At 48.3% G+C, this 26405-nt stretch overlaps 1 protein-coding gene across 1 annotated transcript in view; it reads left to right on the top strand.

Moving 5' to 3' along the window:
• The window catches only part of CDC42BPG (CDC42 binding protein kinase gamma), a 69217-nt gene that overhangs the window by 27511 nt on the left and 15301 nt on the right, over positions 1-26405 (top strand). The window contains exons 4-21 of the mRNA XM_056853637.1: positions 447-542; positions 1534-1682; positions 3562-3655; positions 4355-4555; positions 5217-5465; positions 6358-6437; positions 9636-9751; positions 11324-11419; positions 12233-12354; positions 13518-13760; positions 14529-14639; positions 14722-14906; positions 15462-15543; positions 16105-16217; positions 17596-17710; positions 17853-18001; positions 19759-19847; positions 26174-26226. Of these exons, the coding sequence (XP_056709615.1) occupies positions 447-542; positions 1534-1682; positions 3562-3655; positions 4355-4555; positions 5217-5465; positions 6358-6437; positions 9636-9751; positions 11324-11419; positions 12233-12354; positions 13518-13760; positions 14529-14639; positions 14722-14906; positions 15462-15543; positions 16105-16217; positions 17596-17710; positions 17853-18001; positions 19759-19847; positions 26174-26226 (2343 nt within the window). The remainder of the gene's footprint in view (positions 1-446; positions 543-1533; positions 1683-3561; positions 3656-4354; positions 4556-5216; positions 5466-6357; positions 6438-9635; positions 9752-11323; positions 11420-12232; positions 12355-13517; positions 13761-14528; positions 14640-14721; positions 14907-15461; positions 15544-16104; positions 16218-17595; positions 17711-17852; positions 18002-19758; positions 19848-26173; positions 26227-26405) is intronic.

The raw sequence follows: 26405 nt of genomic DNA, 5'->3' as shown, positions 1-26405 counted from the left end.
AGGTAGTAAGAATACTAATCAGATATTTGAAGCATTATGAATGGCTCTAAATATATGTTTCCTTTGGAAGATATGATATTTTGAACGTATGGGTATATATGTGTTTTATTTCTTACTTTAATAAAAAAAGAATTGGGGAAAAAAGAAAATCAACAGAGCTCATCTTGAGCCCAGATGGCTGCGCTCACGTCATTACTTCTGCTTGGCCCTCCAGGTAGATCTGCTAACAATTAGCCACCCTGGCCAAACACAATCTCCATGTTCAGGCCCAACGGGCCTCTGATTACCAAGGCAGGGCAAACAATAGTCTCCATCTGGTCCAGTACCTCAGCCTCCCAGAGCTGGCATTGCAGCTGAACACATTTGGAGGCAGATTGTTGGGCTTGATGGACCCGGGGCCTCTGATTCTCATTCTGCTTCTTTGCCACCCTCCCCACCCCCCACAGACTGCTTGCTTCCAGGAAGAGCGTGACGTGCTGGTGCATGGAAACAGGCAATGGATCACCACCCTGCATTATGCCTTCCAGGATGATCACTACTTGGTAAGCCTCCCCACCCAACTATGGCCATGAGCCCACAGGAGATCCCTCCCTACCTGGAGATCTCGGGTCACACTTCATCCGTGATGTAGCCATAAAACCTTTGGGAATCCAGTGCGGGTGCCTTCTGGGGCAGCTGGTTCAGGCATGCCAACAGCTGGGCAGTTTGCAAGCTGGGTCAGCTACCATCAGGCTGAGATCTTGCAAGGGGTCATGCCCCTGGCAGGCTGGGTGAAGGAGGCTGGAAAGGAGTTTTCCAGGAGAAGCATTGCGGAGATAAGAGGGACCACCTTGTACCAAGTCAACCCATAGTTGGTCTATCACGCACAGCATAGTCTTCGCATGAAGGGCAGTCCTCTTCGCCAAGGTATCAGGCAGTGGGAGATAATTGCTAGCTGTCCTTCTTGATCTCCTTTTTTTTCCTTTTTAATATATTTTATTATTTTTATAAAGGGATACAGAAAAAAGATGGGAAATAAGGGGAAGAAATAAAAAAGAAATCAAATCTGTTTCTGCTTCTGAGCATTACACAGTCTAGAAAGTTGTCAAAACAAAATAGCATCAATCTTCTTAAACATATAGCCATTGTTAGAGACACTCACTAAATAATTTGTAGAATAACTCTCTAAACTTCTTATTTTAGTAAATGTTCATGGCATGTGAGTAATGGTCATATAAAGGTTGCCATTTTACCGTAAACTCGTCCGTTGCGTTCATTTTTAATAGGTGAGTTAGTCTAGCCATTAGTGCAAACTCAAAGAGTTTACTGCTCCATTCTGTAATAGCTGGTATTGTGTTGGATTTCCAGTATCTGGCATTGACAATTCTGGCAGCCCAAGTTCGATCTCCTTTAGTGGGAGATTCCAGGGACCTTACTCCCAGACTCCCATGAGGGAGGTGAACAATGACTTGCTGATTGTTGTGAGGTCACACCTTGCTGGACCCTCCCTCCATCGCACCTCCCACTCTTCTATCCTTTCCCCTCCTTTTGCAGTACCTCGTGATGGATTACTATGCAGGAGGCGACCTGCTCACCCTCCTAAGCAAGTTTGAGGACCGTCTGCCCGAGGACATGGCCTGTTTCTACCTGGCCGAGATGGTCTTGGCCATCCACTCCATCCACCAGCTCGGATATGTCCACAGGTATCCGCCGCTTGGCATCTCAACCAGTGACAGACCTCACCCCTCTGTCTCAGTTTATTCGTTTGTAAAAGGAGAAGGGCCATACCTGCCCATTGGAGGTGGGCCAGAAGGGGTGAGAAAGGAAGGGAGGAAATGGTGCAGCAGTTGCCCTGGCTGAGGAGGCTTGTTTTACCCCAAAATGTGCATTCCTGTGCATCTCCTCAGGACCTGAGTGGTCTCAAGTGAGGAAGGATGGGAACTGTTTTTCTAACAGTGCGGTTCCTCAGTGGAACGGGCTTCCTTGGGCGGTCGTAAACTCTCCTTCCCTGGAGGTTTTTAAGGTTAGATGGCCATCTGTCAGCAATGCTGATTGTATAACCTTAAGCAGATGATGAGAGGGAGGGCATCTTGGCCATCTTCTGGGCATGGAGTAGGGTCACTGGGTGTGTGTGTGGGGGGGAGGTAGTTGTGAATTTCCTGCATTGTGCAGGGGGTAGGACTAGATGACCCTGTGGTCCCAACACTATGATTCTAAGAAAACAAGAGACCTGGAAAGAGAACCGAGGAGCTCTGGATTTCCTAACCTGGTAGAGCTTGCTGCTTTCCAAACCATAGAAAAAAGAGCCCTGCCACCTTCCGACCACCCCCTCATTTCACAGATTCTATTTCTTTCCCAGAACTGGGAAAAGATCCCATCTACCATACGTGGGGGAAGTGGCTCTTTAACTTAGCAGGAAAGTTCCCAGTGGACCTCTCCCCCGGAGGGCAGCCAGCAGCCAGCTGAACCAAGGGCACTCCTCAGGGGCCGCTGTGCTCAGAGACTGCGGTGAAAATGACGATAGCTCGAATTAATCATCCCCTGTGGTGTTGCCAGTACCCCAATAGCCCCGTGCCACAGTTTGCTCCAGGGCTGTTTTAATGTCTCAAACTATTTCTGCTACCATGTCTCTCTCCCCCTCCCTTTCTTTATTTTTTCTTTATTTTATTTTATTAAATTTATATCCTGCCCTCCCCAGCGATGCTGGACTCAGGGTGGCGCACAACATATTTAAAACATCATTTTATAGTTACAACATTCTTGAATAAAAGTTTGCCCCGTAAAAACTCATTCTGGTCTTCTAGCTCTGGATTCTAGCCCCTGCATCCACCTTCTAGGTGCTGCTGCCCCAGAGGCATTCCAGAAATCCAGGAGCTGCCAGTGCATAATAACCCAGCCAAGGGAGGGAGGGGCTGTGGCTCCGTGGTAGAGCATCTGCTTGGCATGCAGAAGGTCCCTGGTTCAATCCCTGGCATCTCCAGTTAAAGGGACTAGGCAAGTAGGTGATGTGAAAGACCCTGAGGCCCTGGAGAGCCGCTGCCAGTCTGAGTAAACAATACTGACTTTGATGGACCAAGGGTCTGAGTCAGTATAAGGCAGCTTCATGGGTGAACCATGTGTGGGTATGTGTGTGTCTCTGCGCATCACAGAGATCTAGCTTCCTCCATGCTCAGGATCTGCTAAGTGGAAATTCTGTCTGTTGTCTTACCCCCACTTCCCAAAGCTACTCAATATCTTTTAAAAAACTTTTTATGTTGTTTTTTAAAGCACAGCATGTTAAGTTTATTCAGCTGAACATCTGTGCACCTCTTTTAAGTAAAACAAAACACTCTTTTAAAAAAAGTTTCAACACTGCTCTGGAGAGGGAGGAGGGAAGTGGCTTTGGGGTATCGTAGTCAGCCAGCCAATCACATTGCTGTATGCAGCAAACCGGAAAAACAGCAGTTCCTTGATGGCGTGAGTGTGTTTTTTCTGCTCCTGGCTCATAGCTCAGCTTGTGTCTGGGTGCATCGGGAGTCCTAGTTTGCACCCGCCCCCTCCAGCACAGCCCCTTGTTTACGAATGTTGCTTCCAACTCTGCAGGGATATCAAGCCAGACAACGTCCTCATTGACACAAACGGACACATCCGTCTGGCCGACTTTGGCTCCTGCCTGCGGCTGCGTCCAGACGGCACGGTAAGCCTCAGGTGTGACTTGGGCAGTGCGCAATCCAGGTACTGCGTCCTTGGGACAGGAGCCTCAGATGCATCCTGTGGCAAGTGGCTCTTCCCAATTCATCTCAAGTCTTGACTGGAAATATTGAAGGACTGCTCATCCTCATAGTGTGTGAGATTTCACTGACTTACTCCAAAGTATAGCCCAGTCCATTACAAAGGTGGCTCAATACATTGGGCTGTAGGTGGGAGGTGGTGTAAGATGTAAAAAAGCAAACTGTTCCCTTCAAACTGTAATTTAAAAATAAATAAATGCAAGTGCATTGCCAAAATATAATATTAAATTCCTGCAAGAGTCAGCCTCACTAGGAAGAAATTCCTATGTCGGTTTTTATGGGGTCTCCCTTGGGAAGGATCCCTATAACAGCAGGGCAGTCTCCAAGAAAAACATCTTGCTGACTTAATCAGGGTCTTTTTGCCATCTTCTGGGCATGGAGTAGGGGTCACTGAGGGTGTGTGGGGGAGGCAGTTGTGAATTTCCTGCATTGTGCAGGGGGTTGGACTAGATGACCCTGGTGGTCCCTTCCAAATCTATTATTATATGATTCTAGGTGCATGGACTAGGATTTTCTGGATATTGGTGTGGGATCCAGGAGAAGATGCTAGCTGAAAACTGCATCCCCAAACAACACTGACCCCAAACTCTTCTCCTTTCCCCCAGGTGGTGTCTCCAGTGGCAGTAGGAACTCCTGATTACATTTCCCCTGAGATTCTGCAGGCCATGGAGGATAGGAAGGGGAAATACGGCCCAGAATGTGACTGGTGGTCCTTGGGGGTCTGTATGTATGAGCTGCTTTTCGGGGAGACCCCCTTCTATGCAGAGTCCCTGGTGGAGACTTATGGCAAGATCATGAACCACGAGGTAAGCAGGGCATGGGGGGGGGGGAAGACCTGTGGAGTGAGGGATTGTGGGAGCAGTAGAAGAAATGAGCACAGCAGATGATTTATGAAGGAGATTGTGAGCATATTTTCAATGCCTCCCATGTGGTGATTTGGGATCAGGTAAAAGGGGTCCACCACTTTACTGGGGACTGCCAGAGCCGAGGCAGGGTGCTGAGTAGCTTCGATAGGTAGCCAACCAAGCATCATTTTGGTTGGGTGGAAGGATTTCCTCCTGTTTAGTAGTAGTAGTAGTAGTAGAAGAAGAAGACGAAGAAGAAGGAGGAGGAGGAGGAGGAGGAGGAGTTGGTTTTTATATGCCAACTTTCTCTCCCACTTAAAGAATCAAACGAGCTTACAATCACCTTCCCTTCCCCTCCCCGCAACAGACACCCTGTAGGGTAGGTGAGGCTGAGAGAGCTCTAAGAGAGCTGTGACTAGCCCAAGGTCACCCAGCTGGCTTCATGTGGAGGAGCAGGGAAACCAACCCGGTTCTCCAGATTAGAGTCTGCCGCTCATGTGGAGGAGCGGGGAATCAAACCCAGTTCTCCAGATCAGAGTTCACCACTCCAAACCACTGCTCTTAACCACTACACCACCCTGGCTGTCATTGCTGCCCCTTGTTTTTTGGTCCTTTTACACAGGACCACCTGCAGTTCCCCACTGACATCACCGACGTCTCAGAGAGTGCGAAGGACCTCATCCGGGGGCTACTGTGTCGCCAGGAGTTGCGCCTTGGCCAGAAGGGCATCGAAGACTTCAAGAGACATCCTTTCTTCGAGGGCATCGACTGGGACAACCTCCGCAAGAGCACGCCACCCTACGTGCCCGAGGTGGCCAGCCCTGCTGACACCTCCAATTTTGACGTGGATGACGACACGCTCAAGGAGTCGGTGAGTGGTTAAGGGCAAAGGGTGCTCTTCTCCCGTGAGGGCTGCCATGTGCCACTATTTGTGTGGACTCTCTAGTCGCAGCACACCGGCTACCTCATGATGCCAAGTACACATAGGGGATAAAACTCACTCACGGTCACCCAGCTATCTTTTACCTTCCTCCTACTCTGATTACACGTATGGATACTCAGGAGAAAGCCAAAGCCCTGAAAGAATCTGCCTGCCCCCCATTTCAACCAATAATCCTAAAGGGGAATGAAGGTACTAAAATGTCCAATAAACAGACCTCTGTCAAGTAGTATCCTCTGTCTAGGAGTATAACTTGTTAATGATTTCTAACTAATCTCTTTAAATGAAATTACCTGTATTCAGGTTGCTAATTCACAGATCCAAATTATATACAGTTCCAAATTATATACAACTTCGACTTCAACTGTTTCCATTTATAATTGAAACAGAAAACTTACAGATGACACATCACAGGAAATACAGTGATAGTCCCAAACAAATATACAACAAGCCAATCTAACAGGTAGTGTTCTATGTTACAGATATTGTTCTGTGTTGTACACCCTCAAGCCACAAGTCAAATAATATATTTCAAAATAAATTCCAAATATAATGTCCAGTCTTTTCGCAGTCGGTTCAAATTTCCTGTTATGCCAGTTTAACCAATACTAAGTGGTGAGCTTATGCAGGTTGTAGTATCCACATATAGTCTTCCTTTGATCAAATTCAGACAAGTTCCCGGGTCTAAACTTGTTTCATACAGTGACTTCTTCAGTAAGTACTCTGTAATCCTGATATAGATCTATTCCATGCCCCCCATTTCATACATGTTAAAAGCAGCAGACCCCACTGAATAGGTTTCCTCTCTTCTCTGCCCTTCCAGGAGACGTTGCCACCAGTATCTCATGCTGCGTTTTCTGGCCACCACCTTCCGTTCGTTGGATTCACCTTCACTTCTGGGGGGTGAGTAGAATCCCAGTTTTATTCCCTCCGTCGGTCACATACACGCACATATGCCCCCTTCTCAAAGATTTTTATGGGTCTTTCCTGCCCTCCCTGAAGTGAGATCCATCCGTGCCTTTGAAAACGTCCACTCCGTGTGGGGGTCGTAGCAGCAACAAAGGCAGGCTTCATGCTGGGTCTTCTGAGGAAAAGGGCCAAGGAAAAGGTCAGCATCTTTTATATAAACGTATATTGTGGCTGGCTGCATTTGGAAGTGTGTACAGATATGGCTGAGAAAAGTTGGAAGAAAGGACACGGGGGCTGTTTCCACATGGAATTTGTTGTCTGGTTGAGGTACCAGCCACAGGTGTTTTTGGACCCTTTGCAACCATTGTTCACCAATCACTCCCTTGTGTGGATAGGAAGGCCCATATTTCCAAACCTCCCTGCCCACATAGGCACCATTTTCCTGTCACCTCATGCCTGCTTTTCCTCCACCCTGTGCCTCAAGAGGATTTTGTGTCCGCTTTTAAAAAATTGGTAGTTTCATAATGTTATAACTCCTACTGGTATTTTTTAAAATCTGGCGAAAGGCCCTCTGGTGGTGTGGAGGGGTGGGGGGGCAATAGACATGAGAGGATACCGGAGAAAACATGGGGAATACCCCCTGTGTGGACACTGTGTTGATGCTGCAAATGCCTCCTCAATGAGTACACAATGGGGAATTGTCCCTGTGTGGAAACAGCCAGGGTTGGAGCTGCTTCCCCATGAAGAAAGGCTGAAGCATTTGGAGCTCTTTGGTGGTGGAAAGGGCCATCAGGTCACAGCTGACGTATGGCAACCCCATGGGGTTTTCAAGGCAAGAGATGAACAGAGATGGTTTGCCATTGCCTGCCTCTGCGTAGCAACCTTGAACTTTGTAGAATCATAGAATTTGAAGGGACCACTTCTTCAGTGGCCTCCCATCCATGTACTAACCAGGGCCAACCCTGCTTGGCTTACAAGGCCTGGCAAAAGCTGGCTAGCATGGGCCATCCAAGTCAGCGCTGGGGCTCTTTAGCTTAAGAGCCAGCATAGTGTAAGAGCCAGCATGGTGTAGGAGCGGTGATTTGGAGCGGTGGACTCTGATCTAGAGAACCGGGTTTGATTCCCCACTCCTCCACATGAGCTGCGGAGGCTAATCTGGTGAACTGGATTTGTTTCCCTGCTCCTCCACATGAAGCCAGCTGGGTGACCTTGGGCTAGTCACACTCTCTCAGCCCCACCTACCTCACAGGGTGTCTGTTGTGGGGAGGAGAAGGGAAGGTGATTGTAAGCCAGTTTGATTCTTCCTTAAGTGGTAGAGAAAGTCAGCATATAAAAACCAACTCTTCTTAAAGAAAAGATTATCATGGCGGGGAGAGGAACACAGTTATAAAATGTTGCCTAGTTTGTGAGTGTGTGTTTTTGCCGTCAAGTCACATCTGACTTATGGCGACCCCACAGGGTTTTCAAGGCAAGAGATGTTTGGAGGTGGTTTGCCACTGTCTGCCTCCATGTTACGACGCTGGTATTCCTTGGAGGTCTCCCATCCCAATACTAGCTAGGGTCTGGGCTAGTTTAGGAGAGAGAAATGAGAAAGGTTTGGGACAGGTGAAAGAAAGGAGTACTTCATGCAGTGCATAATTTATTTATAGAATGTATTGCCATAAGGTGTGGTGAAGGATGTAGGTTCAGATGTCTTTAAAAAGCAATTATATGAATTCATGGAAGAGCAGCAGCTCTTTGCCACCATAGCTAATTTATTTATTAATCAAGTACATTTTTTAAAATCCCTCCCTTCCCCTAAGGAGCCCAGAGCGGCGCACACGGCTCTCCTTTCCTCATTTTATCCTTGCGACCTGTGAGGTAAATTAGGCTGAGAGACAATGTGACTGGCCTGAGTCACTTAGAAGGATTCTGCCTCGGGGTAGAATGGCGATTGAAACCCAGGCTTCCCCAATGCTTTTGAAAACAAAATCTCCAGAAATGGCGTGGCTCTGGATCACAGCTGCTGTGAGAGACACCACAAAGGAGGACTGCTTGTTTCACAAATTGCTTGTGGACATCTGAAAAGCATGAGGCTGAACCGCTGCCAGAGACAGGGCGCAAGGCTAGAATGAGGGGAGGGGCGGTGGCTCAGTGGCAGAGCATCTGCTTGGCATGCAGAAGGTCCCAGGTTCACTCCCCTGCATCTCCAGTTAAAGGGGCTAGGCAGGTAGGTGATGTGAAAGACCCCTGCCCGAGACCCCTGGAGAGCTGCTGCCGGTCCGAGTAGACAATACTGATTTTGCTGGACCCAAGGGTCTGATTCAGTATAAGGCAGCTTCATGTGTTCATGGGTTCTTAGAGAACACATACATATGATTTCCTGCTTGCACTCCACTTTGAATCAGTTTAATGAGGGCAATTTAACACTTGCAGTAATACGGACTCTGGGGAATCCTGTTCATAAACATGAATTAAAGAGCCATGGAGGCTGGGAGGGGTGCTCCAACTGTCAACTCTTTGAAGTAGAGCTGAATAGGAGCACATTTTATTTTTAGTTCTGGTTTTATCCTGCTCTTCCTCCAAGGGCAGCATATATCGTAACCCCCCTCCCGTGTTATTTTCACAACAACTCTGTGAGGTAGGCTTAGGCTAGACTAAGAGAAGTGACTGGCTCTGGGTCACCAGGTTTGCTTAATGCATTAATCTGGGATCCCAAGTGCGTGGTTTGAGTGAAGTGAGGATTTGGGGAAGAGCAGTGGCTCAGTGGTAGAGCATCTGCTTGGCATGCAGAAGGTCCCAGGTACAAACCCCAGCATCTCCAGATAAAGGGACTAGGCAACTAGGTGATGTGGAAGTCCTCTGCCTGAGACCCCTGGAGAGCCGCTGCTGGCCTGAGTAGACAATATTGACTTTGATGGACCAAGGGTCTGATTCAGTATAAGGCAGCTTCATGGGTTCATGTGAATGCACAGTAGAGATAATTAGTGCAGAATGGGAGATCCAATTTGGGCCAGATTAATTAATGCAACATGGGACGAAAGCAGTCTTTTGTGCACTGCCCCTTAGCAGTGGCAAAAAGGGAGCCAATCTGCACAAATAAGAATCTCGGCTAATCCATTCTACTCCGATGCATTTTTGAGCCCGTCTGTTCGACGTGTGCCAGCAGTGTGCCAAAGAGGACAGGGTGCTGACCCCTCCCTGTCCCCACAGCCCCCTCTTGGAGAGGCATCCGGCCTCGCCCTCCAGCAGCTCCAGCTCCATGCGGCTCGAGAAAAGGATCCGGACCCTGGAACGTGAGAAGCTGGATCTGGCTCGTAAGCTGCAAGGTGAGTTCTAGAAGAGGGCCTCCCAGCCCCCGTAGAGACCTCCGAAAACAGGAGCCACGAGTCCTACAGCTCTGGCCCAGCGCTGGACCCAACTTCAGCCAGTTCTCACCAAAGCATAGCAATGCAATAATAACAGTAGTGGCTCTGAGCATGCCCAGAGTGTAAATCCTGCTAGCTGCCATACACCTGGGATGTAAGGGGGTTCTAGGTTTCTTTTTTTATTTTTATTTTTAAAGTTTTTATTATTTTTATTTTCAACACTACACATAACAAAATGCACAACACACATACTTAATACAACACTAATACCATACTAAGACAGGATCATATTCTGCCCTTATTCGGGGTGAGTCTACAATCTACAGTCATCCTAACTTCCATTGTTCTTAAAGCGTTTTACATATATAAGGTATAAAATATAGGTAAACTATGTGGGGGCGGGGGAGACTGAATATGTATTCAAAGTTATCAGTATACAGATTACATTATCTATTGTGATATAATATCACATATATATCATAGGCATTATATTAAAATGCTATACAACACCTAGTTATAATCTCTATATTATATTATTAAATTATATTATAAAAAAGAAACCTAATATAATATAGGTTTCTTTTTTTCTTTTTTTTAAGACAAGCTGTCTCTCATTGCCATAATAATTCATTCTTATCCAATTGCCTTCTGAAATCAGCGCGCGGATCCTGGCACCAAGCATCACACCAACCTTTTCATTGTTAAGACTTTTTTTTTCTTCTTCCAAGAGGGTGTGTGTGTGTGTGCACAGAAGTGTGCCGTGCCCATTCACAGGAGCAGACTGGCCACATAACGCATGGGGAAAGGGTCAGATGGGCCACTGCCTGGTTAGTCACTGACAGCCGGGAGCAAGCAGAACCCAGCCCCAGTAGCTCTGCCAGTCGAATCAGACCAGGCCAGTAGTCCCAGTAATGGGTGCCAGTTCACCTGTTGCCTCACCCATTAAAGGAGGCACCTCAGGCCAGGTCTGAGCTGCGTGGCTGCTGCAGAGCTGACTCATGGCTCTGGCTGAGGCTGCTCAGCTAAGCTTGTGTGTGTTAAGTGCCATCAAGTCGCTTCCAACTCATGGCGACCCTATGAATCAATGTCCTCCAAAACATCCTATCTTTAACAGCCTTGCTCAGGTCTTGCAAACTGAGGGCTGTGGCTTCCTTTATAGAGTCACTCCATCTCTTGTTGGATCTTCCTCTTTTCCTGCTGCCTTCAACTTTTCCTAGCATGATTGTCTTTTCCAGTGACTCTTGTCTTCTCATAATGTGATCAAAGTACGATAGCCTCAGTTTAGTCATTTTAGCTTCTAGGGGTCAGTTCAGACTTGATTTGATCTAGAACCCACTGATTTGTTTTATTTTGGCAGTCCGCAGTATCCGTAACACTCTCCTCCAACATCAAGCAACCAAGCTTGCTCCTGGCTTATTTTAACTCCCCAGTCTACCCCTGCCCATTCAAGCCCCTGTTGCATTCTTACAGATAATGTTCTATGTCTTTTTCTCTCTTTCTGTCTGCCTTTCCCCCTTCTGTCTCCCTGTACAGATTCTCTGACGAAATTACCTTCCAAGGCACCAGCTAGGGACTCTGAGACCAGGAGTCTCCGGAACGAGGTGGAGAGTCTGCGGAAACAGTTGGCAGGTGCTGGCAGGCTGGGTGTGCCCCGGTACAGGCAGGCCCTCCTTCCTGGGCAATTAACAAAGGGATAGAAGAGAGAAGTGTTGTCAGGGGCTGCTTCTCCATCCACTATAATGGGCAAAGCAGATACTGTTTCTTTTATGCAGCTATTCAAATCATAGAAGTCTCATGCTGGAGTGGGGGAGGGAGGGAGTCACTTTCACGCCGTATGTGGGTTTAAGGCTTAGGGGTTCTGGGTCAGGGAATGCGGACCCCTTATTTTGGGAATTAATTTTTGTGTGGGCTGTTGGCTGCTGATAAGAAGTGAGCAAAATTATTCTTTTTATTAGGCCAGCTGAGGTTTGCGTAGGCTTGGGAGTTTCACAGGAGTTGTTCTCTGATGGTCCCGAGTTCAGTTGAACAGGAAAGTGTGCATCTAACCTGAGCTGGTCCCATATCAGTTGCCATTTTAACCACTTTATACCCTTTATTAGTTGTTGCAGAGCAAGCAGTGGAGGGACCAGGGTCAGTATAGGGAAGGAGGCGTCTAGATCAGGGATGTTAAACGTATGGCCCGTGGGCCGGATCCGGCCCCTTGAAAGCTCTTATCCAGCCCACGAGGCAGCCACTTCCCCCAGTCCCCCAGATCTGGGCTGGCGAGCTCGCAGTGGGCAGAGGCAGCCACCCGGCACAGTTCCAATCTGGACTGGCGAGTCATGGTCTGGCCCGACCAACTGACAATTATGTCATATCCGGCCTTCGTAACAGATGAGTTTGACACCCGTGTTCTAGATAGTATATTGGGCACATAAACACACTTTCCCTCTTTCCTCGCAGAGAACCGGTTGGAGACGGCAGAGGTCCAGAGGCAGCACCTGGACAGGGTGGCATCTGGGCAGGTGAAGACTTTGGAAGACCAGCTGAAGATACTGGAACAGGAGAAGAATGAGGCCCTTCAGGTACGGCCAGCTATCCGGGCCCATTGTAGGGGCCTGTACCGTCATAGAGGGTCTCAGACTCTGCTCTAAACATCAGTCTGTCTGTGTAGTTGCCTATTTATTCAGGCATCTCGATGCCACTTTTCTCTTCAAAGGGAACTAAAGCAGCTTATAGATATTCTCCGCACACACACCCCACACACAACAAAGCCACCAATTTAAATTATAATTTAAATTAATACAACAGAGTAAACAAACGTATCCTGGGTGGGTCCTGGTTTGCTGAGCTGGCCCCAGGCTAAGGCCCACGAGCTCGTAGGGCCCTGCCCTTTGGCTCGCACCTCTCCCCATACTCAGGCTGAATACCTGCAAGCAAAGAAGAGAACAAACTCAACTCAGGTGGTATTCAACTGTGGCTAGCAAGCTAGCAGGGTCTTCTCCAACTTCCTCCCCTACCAACAGGATTCCACAAATTGAGATAATGATGTGTATATTTATTACTGAGTGGGCCTTTTCTGGTGCAATTGGCTTTATAATCTTAAATTCTCAGGGAGGTGGTTGTGAATAATGTTCCCATTTCCCAGAAGAGGACCTGAAATTCAAGCCTGGCCACTTGCCTCGTACGGAGGTGTTCTCACTCCCCCTAGAGCAGAGGTTCCCAAACTGTGCTCCAAGGAGCACTTAGCGCTCTACGAAACATCTCCTAGTGCTCCTTGAAGAGACTGGAAAGAAAAACACTTCGGTTTAATATATAGGGGCTAGGCGAAAATGCATTCTCCGTAACAAATTTCTCTCCTGAAAAGTGCTCCATGACTCAAAAAGTTTGAGAAACTCTGCCCTAGAGGATCCGGCCTAGAGAATCAAAGGCCATGTTTTAGCAGCTGGAAAAGAATAAGGTATGGGGGCATAGAAAATGGAGACGTGTCAGGGAGTTACAAGAGAGAGCTTCTAGAGTCTGTGTGATAAACCAAGGAGACAACTGGGTTTTTTTTTTTTTTTAAATCATATCAACTGTGAAGACCACTGTTTGTTTTCTTACCAAACAAAATGTCAAGATCAGGCGAAATTCAGAGTCACGGGCAGCTTCTGCCCCGGTTAAGCCAGATCCCAGGGGTCTGGGCGCAGCACTCTTGTCTGGCGCAGCCTGTCTGATCCACGCACACGCTGCTTCTCTTTTGGGGCAGGTTCTGGCTGAGACTCAAGAGCAGGTACAAGCTCAGGCTTGGGAGCTGCGGGAAGAACAATGCCGGCAGAAGGAGACGGCCCAGGAGCTGCACCGAGCGGAGGCCAAGTGCGGGGAGCTGCGAGCCCAGCTGCTACGGCACTCCCGGCAGCTGCGAGAGCGCCAGGAGGAGACAGAAGCCGCGGCCCGGCGGGTGGAGGGGCTGCGCAAAGAGCTGGCCCGCACTGAGAGCGGCCGCAAGGAGGTAGCTGTGTGGCCCCCAGCTGGGGGATTGATCTGGTGAAGCGAAACGCTGTTTGCGTCTAACAGGGAGGCCTTACAAAGTTGTAGCACAACCTGGGGAGTTGCGAGTATTTGGGCAGCAAATAGGGTTGCCAGCTCCAGGTTGGGAAATACCTGGAAATTTGGGGGGTGGAACCTGAGGAGGGCGGGGTTTGGGGAGGGGAGGGGCTTCAATGCCGTAGAGTCCAATTGCCAAAGCGGCCATTTTCTCCAGGGGAACTGATCTCTGTCGCATGGAGATCAGTTGTATAAGTGGGAGATCTCCAGCCACCACCTGGAGGTTGGCAACCCTAGCAGCAAATAAAGGACATGGTTGGCTTTTGTTAATACCTCATGTGTTCCTGAGCTGATCACTCATGTAGGGTTGCCAGCTCTAGACTTGCCAATTGCTAGAGATTTGGGAGTGGAACCTGGAGAGGGGAGGGTTTGGGGAGGGGAGGGACCTCAGTTGGATATAATGCCATAGAGTCCACCCTCCAAAGCAGCCATTTTCTCCAGGAGAGCAGTTGCAATTCTGGGAGGTCTCCAGGCCCCACCTGGAGGTTAGTAACCCTTCTTATCAGTCGTGGCTCAAATTAGGCCCTGCTGAAAGCCACAAATGGGGAATGCCTCAGGGCAGAAAATGGAGCACTACATTAGAACCTTTTCCAAGGGAGGCCTGGACTTGGGATCTCAATGGGGTTGGGGTTGATAGAGGCTGAGGCATCTTCTCCCCTCTCAACCCCTACAGCTGGAGGCTCGGATCGAGGGTCTAATGAATGAAGTATCCAAGCAGCGGAGAGGGAAGGAGAGGGCTGAGCAGCAGCTGAGGAAGTTGAAGCAGGACTTGGAGGAGATGAAGGTAAGTTGGGGAAAGGGGCGGTGGAATTCATCCATTGTGGCTGGTGCCACCCTGCCAGTGACATGTTTGCTGCTCTCTGCAGGTGAAACAAGGCATGTCCCCTTTGCACGCTTCCGGCTCCAGGAGAGCCACAGATGCTTTGTGTAACCCCAAAGAAGAGCTGCGCACTCTGCAAGAGGCGCTGCAGGCAAAGGAGAAGCAGCAGGAGGTGCTCCAGGGTGAGATGGCTCTGCTCCAGGAACAGCTGGACAAAGCCAAGATGGAGCGGTGAGTAGCCAGAGCAATCCCATCTGTTCCCCAAGCCTACCAGGTTTTCTTGTACCCCCTCCCAAAGTAGGCACAAGAGACAGTTGGGGGCCTCCTAAACAAAGAAATGGGTCAGTGAGAGCAAAAAATACAAGCGGGCTCCTCTTGAGTGCATTAGGGTTGCCAACCTCCAGGTGGTGGCTGGAGATCTCTTGCTATTGCAACTGATCTCCAGCCGATAGAGATCAGTTGCAATAGGAGCAAATAGGAGTTTTCTCCTTGCAATATGAGAAAACCAGTTGCAATAGGAGAAATTGGCCTCTTTGGCAATTGAACTCTATGGCATTGAAGTCCCTCCCCTCTCCAAAGCCCTCCTCAGGCTCCACCCCAAAAATCTCCAGGTATTTCCCAACCCGGAGCTGGCAGCCTTAGTGTGCATGTGTGCAGGTCTGATTGGTTGGAACAGGGGAGGGAACTGCAGGTTCAGGTTCCCTACTCTGTCCTGAGCTCTGGCAGAAGGATTTTTGGGAGGGAGATTCTTCCTCATCTTCCCTTCACAGAGCCTTTTCTTTCCAGCTGGAAAAACCTGGACCCCAAAGACCAGAACAAAGAGTCCGCAGCCAGCGGCAGCCGGAGCACCTTACAAGTTTGGGACCAGGTTGGTGGGAGCGCTTCAGCCAGCATCCTCAGTGTTGCTGCGCCCGGAGGTCCAGCGTTATCACTCCGCTGTGGACGATGGCCTTGGGCTGCAGCTAGGGTTGCCAACCTCCAGGTATTAGCTGGAGATCTCCTGCTATTGCAACTGATCTCCAGCCGATAAGAGATCAGTTCCCCTGGAGAAAATGGCCACTTTGGCAATTGGGCTCCATGGCATTGAAGTCCCTCCTCTCCCCAAACCCCACCCTCCTCAGGCTCTGCCCCAAAAACCTCCTGCCAGTGGCAAAGAGGGACCTGGCAACCCTAGCTACAGCAGGTCCTCATGGCTCCAAAGGACTCCGAAAATATTCAGCTCCCCTGAAATGGGGAATAAAACTTAGCCTGAAGTCTTTTGGAAGTCTGTGTACTGAATTCCCAAGAGCCTGAGTGCAGATATGAAAACTGAAGGGGGGCTTGGATTTGTAGCTTTCTGTCCTCCCAGCAAACCTAGCCTTGAACCGTGATAGGAAGGAGGGAGAGAAGCTTGTCAATCAGTTGTGATGGGTCTCCCTTGCCATGGCAGGTGGACTCGCCCGGTGCTGCCGACCACAACCTGGATCAGGACCCGTGTGCCCTGGAGTCTCGCAAGGAGGCCTTAGCCAACTGGGAGATGCAAATCGCTGATATCTTGCGGTGGTGAGTGATTAGCTGCCCGCTGCTGATTTGGGGCTGAGTTTGGAATGAGGGCTAAGCCTGCATATGCATGTAATATAGTGAAATTTTGTATGCAATTCCCTGTTCTGTGTCAGAAAGATCTCTGCTCTGAGGAGCTCACATGGAGGAAGAATGGTCTCAGGGATGAAACAGCGCAAGGAGCTCCTCAAAGCAAGGGTCACTTGTCTAATGCCAAGTCTGTAAAATACCAAAAATGGCCCAATAGGAATAATTATTTTTAATTTAATTTCATTATCCAACTACTGCCACACTAGTTTATGCAACTCACATTTGGAGCGAGGGCTAAGCCACAGGATATGTGGGATGCAGTCATGAAGACAAGGATGCATCTGAGCATGAGCCGAGTGCATTTCCTTCTCTGCTGAGCAACCGCAGACTGAGCAAAGCCAACCTGAGGCTTGGCATCTTTCCACAGGCCATGCAGCAGGTTTTCTGACATAGTTTGCCGTGTTGTGGGGGTGGGTGGGTTGGAGGCTATTGTCCCCCCCTCCCCGAGTGGGAGGGAGCGAGAGAGATTTAGCCCACGAGAAGTGGCAGGAATGGGAGACTCTTTGGTCGGGAGACCGGCATCCAAAGGACAACTTGGGGGAAAGAAACAGAACCTCAGGAAATAAAGGTGCTCAGTAGCAGAGCATCTACTTGGCATGCAGAAGGTCCCAGGTTCAAACCTTGGCATCGCCAGTTAAAGGATGAGGTAGAAGAAGAAGAAGAAGAGTTGGTTTTTATATGCCGACTTTCTCTACCACTTAAGGAAGAATCAAACCAGCTTACAATCACTTTCCCTTCCCCTCCCCACAACAGACATCCTGTGAGGTAGGTGGGGCTGAGAGAGCTGTGACTAGCCCAAGGTCACCAAGCTGGCTTCATGTGGAGGAGTGGGGAAACAAATCCAGTTCACCAGATTAGCATCCACCGCTCATGTGGAGGAGTGGGGAATCAAACCCGGTTTTCCAGATCAGACTCCACCCCTCCAAACCACCGCTCTTAACCACTATTCCATGCTGGCTCACATCTAGTAGGTGATGTGAAAGTCCTCAGCCTGAGACCCTGGAGAGCCACTGCCAGTTTAAGTAGACCATACCGACTTTGATGGACCAAGGGTTTGATTCAGTATAAGGCAGCTTCATGTGTTCATGCGATTCTCAACCACTGGAGATGGGGTAGGCTCAGTGGGGCTGGGCCCTAGAGAGCCAGGGTTCCTGGATTCTGTTCTGGACTGTGAGAAAGGAGGAGGATGCAGAAGGGTGCTTGGAATCCCTGGCTGGACAGGAGGATTTGTTGGGGGTGGGGGAGACTGCTGGGTTTATCCTCACCTTTCCTAACCTCTCCGTTGCCTCAGGGTGAACGACGAAAAGGAGTCAAGGGGCTACCTCCAGGCCATGGCCACCCGCATGATGGAGGAAGTGGAGAACATGAAGCAGGCTGGTTCGCAGAGCCCTGGGCCTAAAACGCCGGTAGGACAGCTCTCGTTTAGGATCGACCCCCCCCACCTGGGTGCTCTTCCATCAACCCCCTCCATCTCTGGGGTGGTTCCACAGTGGCCCCGGTCTGCCTCGTCCCCCTCTGGAGGCATCCTGCTCTTCTCTCCCGCTGCAGGACAGCCTCTGGAAAGCTCGGCGCCTGCAGAAAGTGGAGGCCTCGGCCAAGCTGGAGCTGCAGTCGGCGCTGGAGGCCGAGATCCGGGCCAAGCAAGGGGTCCAGGAGGAGCTCGACAAGTTGAAGGTGGCCCATGTGGCGGCTGAACGGTGAGTGGAAGGAGGGAAATCACGCGGCGGTGGCTGGTGGTGGGGCCGTGGCTCACTGGTAGAGCACTTGCTTTGAATGCGGAAGGTCCTAGGTTCAGTCCCTTATGTCCCCAGTTTGAGCCTGGGTTCCTAACTGGGGGATAATTGGTCCCAGAGATGGAGACTGTGGCTCAATCGGAGAGATTCTGCTTCGCACGCAGAAGGTCCCAGGTTCAATCCCCAGCAGCTCCAGTTAAAAGGACCAGGAAGTAAGTGATGTGAAGTCTGTCTGAGACCTTGGAGTGCCACCCCCAGTCGGATTATACAAGACTGACCTTGATACACCAGTGGTTTGACTCAGCAGAAGGCAGGTTCACCTATTCAAGAGTGAAACAGAGCGGAAGAATTGGCCAATCTGGTGGTGTGGGTGATTGAATAGGCCTAGTCAGGCTTCGTTTTAAAATGTGGCACAGTGCCAAAGAACATTTAGGGATTTGCATAACCCCATAAGAAGCTCTTATGAAGAGCCCTGCTGGATCCAGCTCTTGGTTGATATATTCTAGGATCTTGTTTCCCACAGCAACTGGCAATATACCACTGGAAGGCCCTCAAGCAGGGTACAAAGGCTAAAACCTCCCCCTTGCTTTTGCACCCCAGCAATTGGTGTTCACAGATATACTGCCTCTGAACTTGGAGGTTCCATTTAGTGCTTATGGCTAACAGCCATCTGAAGAAAATCTCCTTTGTGAAATTTGCCCGATCCCCTTTTGAAGACATCTAAGCTGGCAACTGGTGTTATATCCTCTGGCAGTGAATGTCCTACCTGAACCGTTACCCTCTGGGCCCTGAGATTTCAGCAAACATTGCCCACATCTGGTATTTTGAGTGCATCTTCCACAATTATTTTAATTCTGCTCTGGGGTACCAAATTCTGTACAGAATGTCATTATTGAATGTAAAGTACTCCCAGTTTCAAAATGGCCTGAACCCATGAGACCATGAGAACCCATGAGACCCATGAGGGCTAGAAATCTGCTTTCTTTAACAGAAGAAGAAAGCAGGCTTCTTGAGACAATGGAGATTGCTTGGTTGTACATTCCTGCCCTGCTGATTAAAGCTTTGGACTTCCATCTCCTCATAAGAAGAGGCACCCTGCTGGATCAAACCAGTGGTCCATCAGCATTCTGCTTCACAAAGTGGCCAACCAGTTGCCCTAGAGCAGGGGTGTCAAACATAAGGCCCGTGGGCCGGATCTGGCCCCTTAAGAGCTTTTATCTGGCCTGCAAGCCAACCGAGGCAGCCCCCCACTCTCGATCTGGGCTGGCAATAGGGTTGCCAACCTCCAGGTAGTAGCTGGAGATCTGCTATTACAACTGATCTCCAGCCGATAGAAACCAGTTCACCTGGAGAAAATGGCTGCTTTGGCAATTGGACTCTATGGCATTGAAGTCCCTCCCCTTTCAAACCCCGCGGCTCTGCCTGGCGAAGAGGGACCTGACAACCCTAGCTGGCAAGGCATGGCCCAGCCTGACCAAGTGACATTTATGTCATATCTGGCCCTTGTAACCATTGAGTTTGACACCCCTGCCCTAGAGGGTCAGCAAACAGGAAGCTGAGGCCTTCCCCCCACATTGCCTCCTAGCACTGGTATTCAGAGGCTGACTGCCTCTGGACATGGAGGTTCCTCCTCACCATACTAGGGGTTAAGTACAGCCTTTCTAGCTCGATGCAGTAAAGTTAACAATTCTTCCCCTCCGCTCCCAATTTGTGTCCCAAAGCCAGTTGCAGGAAGCGGAGAAGCAGAACCAGGCGCTGCGTCTGGAGCTGGAGAAGCTGAAGGGGGAGCTGAAAGCCCGGTCACTGGAAGGTGAGGGCGCATCTGTGTGTAGAAGTGCCGGGCACTCGAGGGCATTACCACACCAGTGGGGCAATGTGTGGGCTTTTGCAAAACTTACAAGATTCTAGGTGGACTAGTGAACCTCACTATTTATCAATTTGCCGCCTTTTTCCCCTCCACCCTTCCTCTAAGGAGCTCGGGGCAACGTACATGGTTCTTTCCTTCTCCATTTTATCCTCACAACAACCCTGGGAGAGAGGTAGGGTTGCCATTCTCCAGGTACTAGCTGGAGATCTCCTGCTATTACAACCCATCTCCTGGCGACAGAGATCAGTTCACCTGGAGAAAATGGCCGCTTTGGCAATTGGACTCTATGGCATTGAAGTCCTCTCCCCAAATCCCATCCCCAAAAAACTTCCGCCAGTGGCGAAGAGGGACCTGGCAACCCGAGAGAGAGGGTAAAGTAGACTGAGAGAGAATGACTACATCACACTGTCCCTCATGACTCATATTGTTCACAGAAGTATCCACAAGGTGAGCCCTGGGCACCATAACAGATACCGGCCTACCACTCCACTAAGTAAGGCCTTCTTCCCCCCTCAGGAGCCTTCTTCTGATTTAAGTGGCTCTTCCTTCACCATGAGTGACTAGAGGAAAGTTCCTTCGAACAAAAGGAACTTCTTCCAGCCGAGGCCTGGATACGTGCCAGTGTTTCAGATGCTTTAGCTCAGAGCCTGTGAAGAAAAGGCGTGCCAATCAAGGCCTTTTCTTTTTCTCCAGTAGTCGACCGCAGCCAGCTCGCACAGGTGTGGGTGTAAGGTAGGGTTGCCAGGTCCCCCCTGGCCACCAGCAGGGGATAGGGGGCTGGGGTTGCAGATCTAAGTTGGGAAACTCCTGGAGATTTGGGAATGGAGTCTGGGGAGAACAGGGACCTCAGTGGGGACCAATTCCATAGAGTCCACCCTCCAAAGCATCCACTTTCTCCGGGAGAACTGATCTCTGCAGTCTGGAAATGAGCAGTAATTCTGGGGGACCCCCAGGTCCCGCCTGGAAGCTGGCATCCCTAGTGTTAGGGGAGGGGCTGTGGCTCAGTGGTAGAGCATCTGCTTGGCATGCAGAAGGTCCCAGGTTCAATCCCCGGCATCTCCAGTTAAAGGGACTAGGCGAGCAGGCGATGTGAAAGACCTCTGCCAGAGACCCTGGAGAGCTGCTGCCAGTCTGAGTAGACAATAGTGACTTTGATGGACCAAGGATCTGATTCAGTATAAGGCAGCTTTATGTGTTCATGTGTAAGAGGCAGGGATGGAGGTCAGAGGGCAAAGCTTCCAAGCAGGATGGAGCCCTGGCCCCTAAGTACACTGTATGTTTCACAGTTCCCTGCCCTGAGGAACTTACCTCCTAAATTGACTGTGGCAGGGAGGGGGATGGAAAGAGCAAATGTTAGCAGAGGCTCATCTTCATAGCCTGGGGTTGCCAACCTCCAGCTGGAGCCTGGAGATCCTGAATTGCAGTTGATCTCCAGACTACAGAGATCAGTTCCCCTGGAGAAAAGGCAAGCTTCAGAGAGCAGACTCTGTGGCATTAAACCCGTCCTCCAACCCCCCGTTCCAAGGCGCCACCCCCACCCCCCAAATCTCCAGGAATTTCTCAACCTGGAGTTGGCAGCCTTAGTGCCATAGCCTCTGTGCACTTACCTGTAACTGATATTTCTTCAAGTGGTCACACATGAACCAATGCAGAAGGCAATTCTGGAAAGTTCTAGTAATCTAGCCCAAGAACTAGTGTACAATTCCCTTCCTCATGTGAGGACGTTTCTCTGTGCATCCAAGCAGATCCATGACATAACCGTTCTCTAGATAATTTTTTCTTTTTCTTTTCTCTCTGCTTCAGCCTTCAGGGATTTCTGTTTTAATCCTTGTTTAGTCCTCCCTGTGTGTGTGTGTTAAGTGCTGTCAAGTCGCTTCCGACTCATGGCGACCCTATGAATGAAAGTCCTCCAAAATGTCCTATCTTTGACAGTCCTGCTCAGATTCTGCAAATTGAAGGCCATGGCTTCCTTTATTGAGCCAATCCATCTCTTATTGGGTCTCCCTCTTTTCCTGCTGCCCTCAACTTTTCCTAGCATGACCGTCTTTTCCAGTGACTCTTGTCGTCTCATGACGTGACCAAAATACGACAGCCTCAGTTTAGTCATTTTAGCTTCTAGGGTCAGTTTAGGCTTGATTTGATCTATAACCTTGATTTGATCTATGATTTGTTTTTTGGCAGTCTACGGAATCCGTAACACTCCTCCAACACCACATTTCAAAGGAATCTATTTTCTTCCTATCAGCTTTCTTCAATGTCCAGCTTTCACACCCATACATAGTAATAGGGAATACAATAGCATGAATTAATCTAGTCTTGGTGGCCAGTGACACATCCTTACAATTCAAAATCTTTTCTAGCTCCTTCATGGCTGCCCTTCCCAGTCTCAATCTCCTTCTGATTTCTTGGCTGCAGTCTCCCTTTTGGTTGATGGTGGAGCCAAGGAATAGAAAGTCTTGAACAATTTCAATTTCCTCATTGTCAACCTTAAAGTTGTGTAATTCTCCTGTAGTCATTACTTTTGTTTTCTTGATGTTCAGCTGTAGTCCCGCTTTGGCACTTTCTCTTTTAACTTTTAGCAGTAGTCATTTCAAATCTTCACTATTTTCTGCCAATAATGTAGTGTCATCAGCATATCTCAAATTACTAATGTTCCTCCCTCCAATTTTCACTCCACCTTCATCTAAATCTAATCCAGCTTTCCTAATTATATGTTCTGCATATAGATTGAAGAGATAGGGAGATAAAATACATCCTTGTCTGACACCTTTGCCAATTGGAAACCATTCCTTCTCCATATTCTGTTCTGTGGCCTCTTATCCAGAGTACAGGTTGTGCATTAAAACAATCAGATGTAGTGGCACACCCATTTCCTTTAAAACCATAGCTTTTCATGATCCACACAGTCAAAAGCTTTGCTGTAATCTATGAAACACAAGCTGATTTTCTTCTGAAATTCGCATGCTCCAGTAACCAGCGTATATTTGCAATATGATCTCTAGTACTTCTTCCTTTTCTGAAACCAGCTTGAACATCAGGCATTTCTCGTTCCATATATGGTAACAGCCTTTGCTGTAAGATTTTGAGCATCACTTTACTTGCATGAGAAATTAATGCGATGGTCTGATAGTTGCTGCAATCTTTGATGTCTCCTTTCTTGGGAATTGGAATGTAAATGGATCGTTTCCAGACTGTGGGCCATTGTTTTGTTTTCCATATCTGTTGGCATATTCTTGTCAAGATTGTGATGGACTCGGTTTCTGTGGCTTGGAATAGCTCTATTGATATCCCATCTGCTCCTGGTGGTTTGTTTCTCCCGATTGCTCTCAATGCAGCTTTCACTTCACTTTCTAAAACTGTAGGTTCTTCTTCAAAAGATTCTTCTTGGAAAGAATCTTTTATCCTTTCATCTCTTCTGTATAGTTCTTCAGTGTATTGTTCCCACCTTTTCATTATTTTGTCCTGTTCAGTTAATGTATTTCCATGCTGATCTTTCAGCATGCCTAGCCTTGCTTTAAATTTCCCTTTGATTTCTTGGATCTTGTGGAACAGATCTCTTTTTCTTCCTTTTTTGTTGTTCTCTTCTATTTCTTTACACTGGTTATTATAATAGGTCTCTTTGTCTCTACGTACGAGTCGCTGGAACGTTGCACTTAGACTTTTGATTCTATTTCTATCACCTTCTACTTTTGCTTTTCGTCTATCTCTGGCCATTTTAAGAGTTTCCTCAGACATCCATCGAGGTTTTTCTTTTCTTTTGGCTACAGGAATAGTCTTTGCACATTCTTCCTTGATATTATCTCTAGTTACCACCCATAGTTCTTCAGGTTTACATTCACTTGAACTCAGTAATGCAAATCTGTTCCTTACATGGTCTTTAAACTCTTCCGGAATATTGCTTAGATTGTATTTTGGTGCTATGAATGTTTTGGTATTTTTCTTAAGCTTTATCTTGATTTTCGATATTAACAATTCATGATCTGTACCGCAGTCGGCTCCTGGTCTTGTTTTGGCTGAGAGAATAGAGCTTCTCCATCTTCTGCTTCCAATTATATAATCTATTTGATTTCTATACTGGCCGTCTGGTGATGTCCATGTATACAATTGTCTATTTGGTTGCCTGAAACATGTGTTTGCAATGAACAGATTGTTGTCTTCACAGAATTCTACGAGGCACTCTCCTGCTTCATTCCGTGCTCCTAGCCCAAATCTGCCAACAACATTTGATTCTGCTTTGTTTCCTACTTTTGCGTTCCAATCACCTATGATTATCAGCATATCTTGTTTAGGTGTCTGATCAATTTCTTCCTGAACACTGGCATAAAAACTTTAGTCCTCCCTACTCTTAAAAAAGAAAAGAAATATATCTGGTTAGCTGACCCCCTGCCATGTTTCTCATCATTTATCACTCATTTGTGTGGCATAGTCTATTGAGTTTGAAGTTTTCCCAAACCAAACTTCCTTTGCCATCACCCCTTCCTCTCAAGCTCTCCTCAGAGAGGCTAAATCTCTGCTACTAAAATTGGTCCCATATTCATAGGGAGAGGGGCGTGGCTCAGTGGTAGAGCATCTGCTTGGCATGCAGAAGGCCCCAGGTTCAATCCCCGGCATCTCCAGGGACTAGGCAGGTAGGTGATGTGAAAGTCCCCTGCCTGAGACCCTGGAGAGCCACTGCCGGTCAGAGTAGACAATACTGACTTTGATGGACCAAGGGTCTGATTCAGCATAAGGCAGCTTCGTGTATGTTCATGTGTGTTCATGTGTTCACAACATCGTTGTGGATTCTACTCCCATTACTTCATGACCCTAAAAAAGGGTGGGGGCACTCAGTAATGAACTTTTAGAAGGGCAAGCTTGATGTCGTGGTTAAGAGCGGTGGACTCTGATCTGGTGAACCTGGTTTGATTCCCCACTCCTCCACATGGGTGGCAGAGACTAATCTGGTGAACTGGATTGGTTTCCCTACTCCTACACATGAAGCCAGCTGGGTCACCTTGGGCTAGTCACACTCTCTCAGCCTCCCCTACCTCACATGGTGTCTGTTGTGGGGAGGGGAAGGGAAGGTGATTGTAAGCTGGTTTGATTCTTCCTTAAGTGGTAGAGAAAGTCGGCATATGAAAACCAACTCTTCTTCAAGCAAATCAAGTATTTACAAAAATCTCAGAGTAATTATGCTGTAAAATATTGTGTCACTTCTTGACAAAGAAGTAGGGTTTGTATCTATAGACTTGCAGGGCACCTTCTTTCACATCACAGATAGGCCTCAATAGAGGAAACAGTTTGTTTTTTTGCCAAAGAAAAACCCACCTGTGGTAGTATGCATACTTCGTTTGTCCCCGGCTTAATCCCTGGTGTTTTTAATTAAAAGATCTCAGGTATCAGGAAAAACCTTTCTCTGCCTCTGCCTTTTATAGACATTCATGTGATATAGTAAAGTTTTGGCTAACAATTCCGTTGCGTGTTCAGAAAAAAGCCTCTGCGCTCAAGAATCCGCATGGAGGAAGACTATTCTCAGAGGGGAGAAACAGGCAGGCAGCTCCTAAGAGCAAGGATCACCTACCTTACACAAAGTCTGTAAAATACCAAAAATGGCCCTATAGGAATAAATGATGAGAGATTTTTTTATTATTATTAAAACATTGACATAAGAAAAAGCCATTCTGAATCAGACCAAGGCCCATCAAATCCAGCAGTCTGTTCACACAGTGGCCAACCAGGTGCCTCTAGGAAGCCCCCAAACAAGACGACTGCAGCAGCACCGTCCTGCCTGTGTTCCACAACACCTAATATAATAGCATGCTCCTCTGATCCTGGAGAGAATAGGTATGCATCATGACTGGTATTCATTTTGACTAGTAGCCATGGATAGCCCTCTCCTCCGTGAACATGTCCATTCCCTTCTTAAAGCCTTCCTGGTTGGCAGCCATCACCACATCCTGGGGCAGGGAGTTCCACAATTTAACTATGCCTGCTCTTTAACACCCTGCCTTTCCTCTTGGCTCAGACCAGCTTGGATCCACAAAGATTTCCATGAACAGAAGGGATTTCCATCCGAGGAGTAAGACATTCCCACCTGCAGCCCAAAATATTCAATGAAATAGTTACTTCTGGTGGAAAGGTGACCCCAGAACAGCTTGTTGGGGGGGTGGGGTCTATAAAAATTGCCCTCCTGCTTCTGTCTGTGGAAATCTGGTCCCCTTCTATCTGTGAGGTCCAAAAATTAAGAATTTAGGCTACACCACTAACGTGCTTTCTCGCTCTTCTTGCAGGTATGAAGCACCAAGGCCCTCTGATCCCCTTCCTCTCCTTCCGAAGCGCCAGCGTGAGTGTTCCTCCATTATGAAACATGGCTAGTGGAGATACTTGGTTCTCTGAACTAGAACCCAGACAGAACGGAATTAAATGGCATTTGTAGCTTTACTTTGTTTCCCATAAAAAGTGGGGTGGGGCTGTGGCTCAGTGGTAGAACATCTTCTTGGCATGTCGAAGGTCCCAGGTTCA

The sequence above is a fragment of the Euleptes europaea genome, chromosome 7 (genome assembly GCF_029931775.1).
Source record: "Euleptes europaea isolate rEulEur1 chromosome 7, rEulEur1.hap1, whole genome shotgun sequence".
NCBI lineage: Eukaryota > Metazoa > Chordata > Lepidosauria > Squamata > Sphaerodactylidae > Euleptes > Euleptes europaea.
The sequence above is the reverse complement of the archived record's forward strand: the minus strand, read 5'-3'. Positions and strand labels throughout refer to the sequence as shown.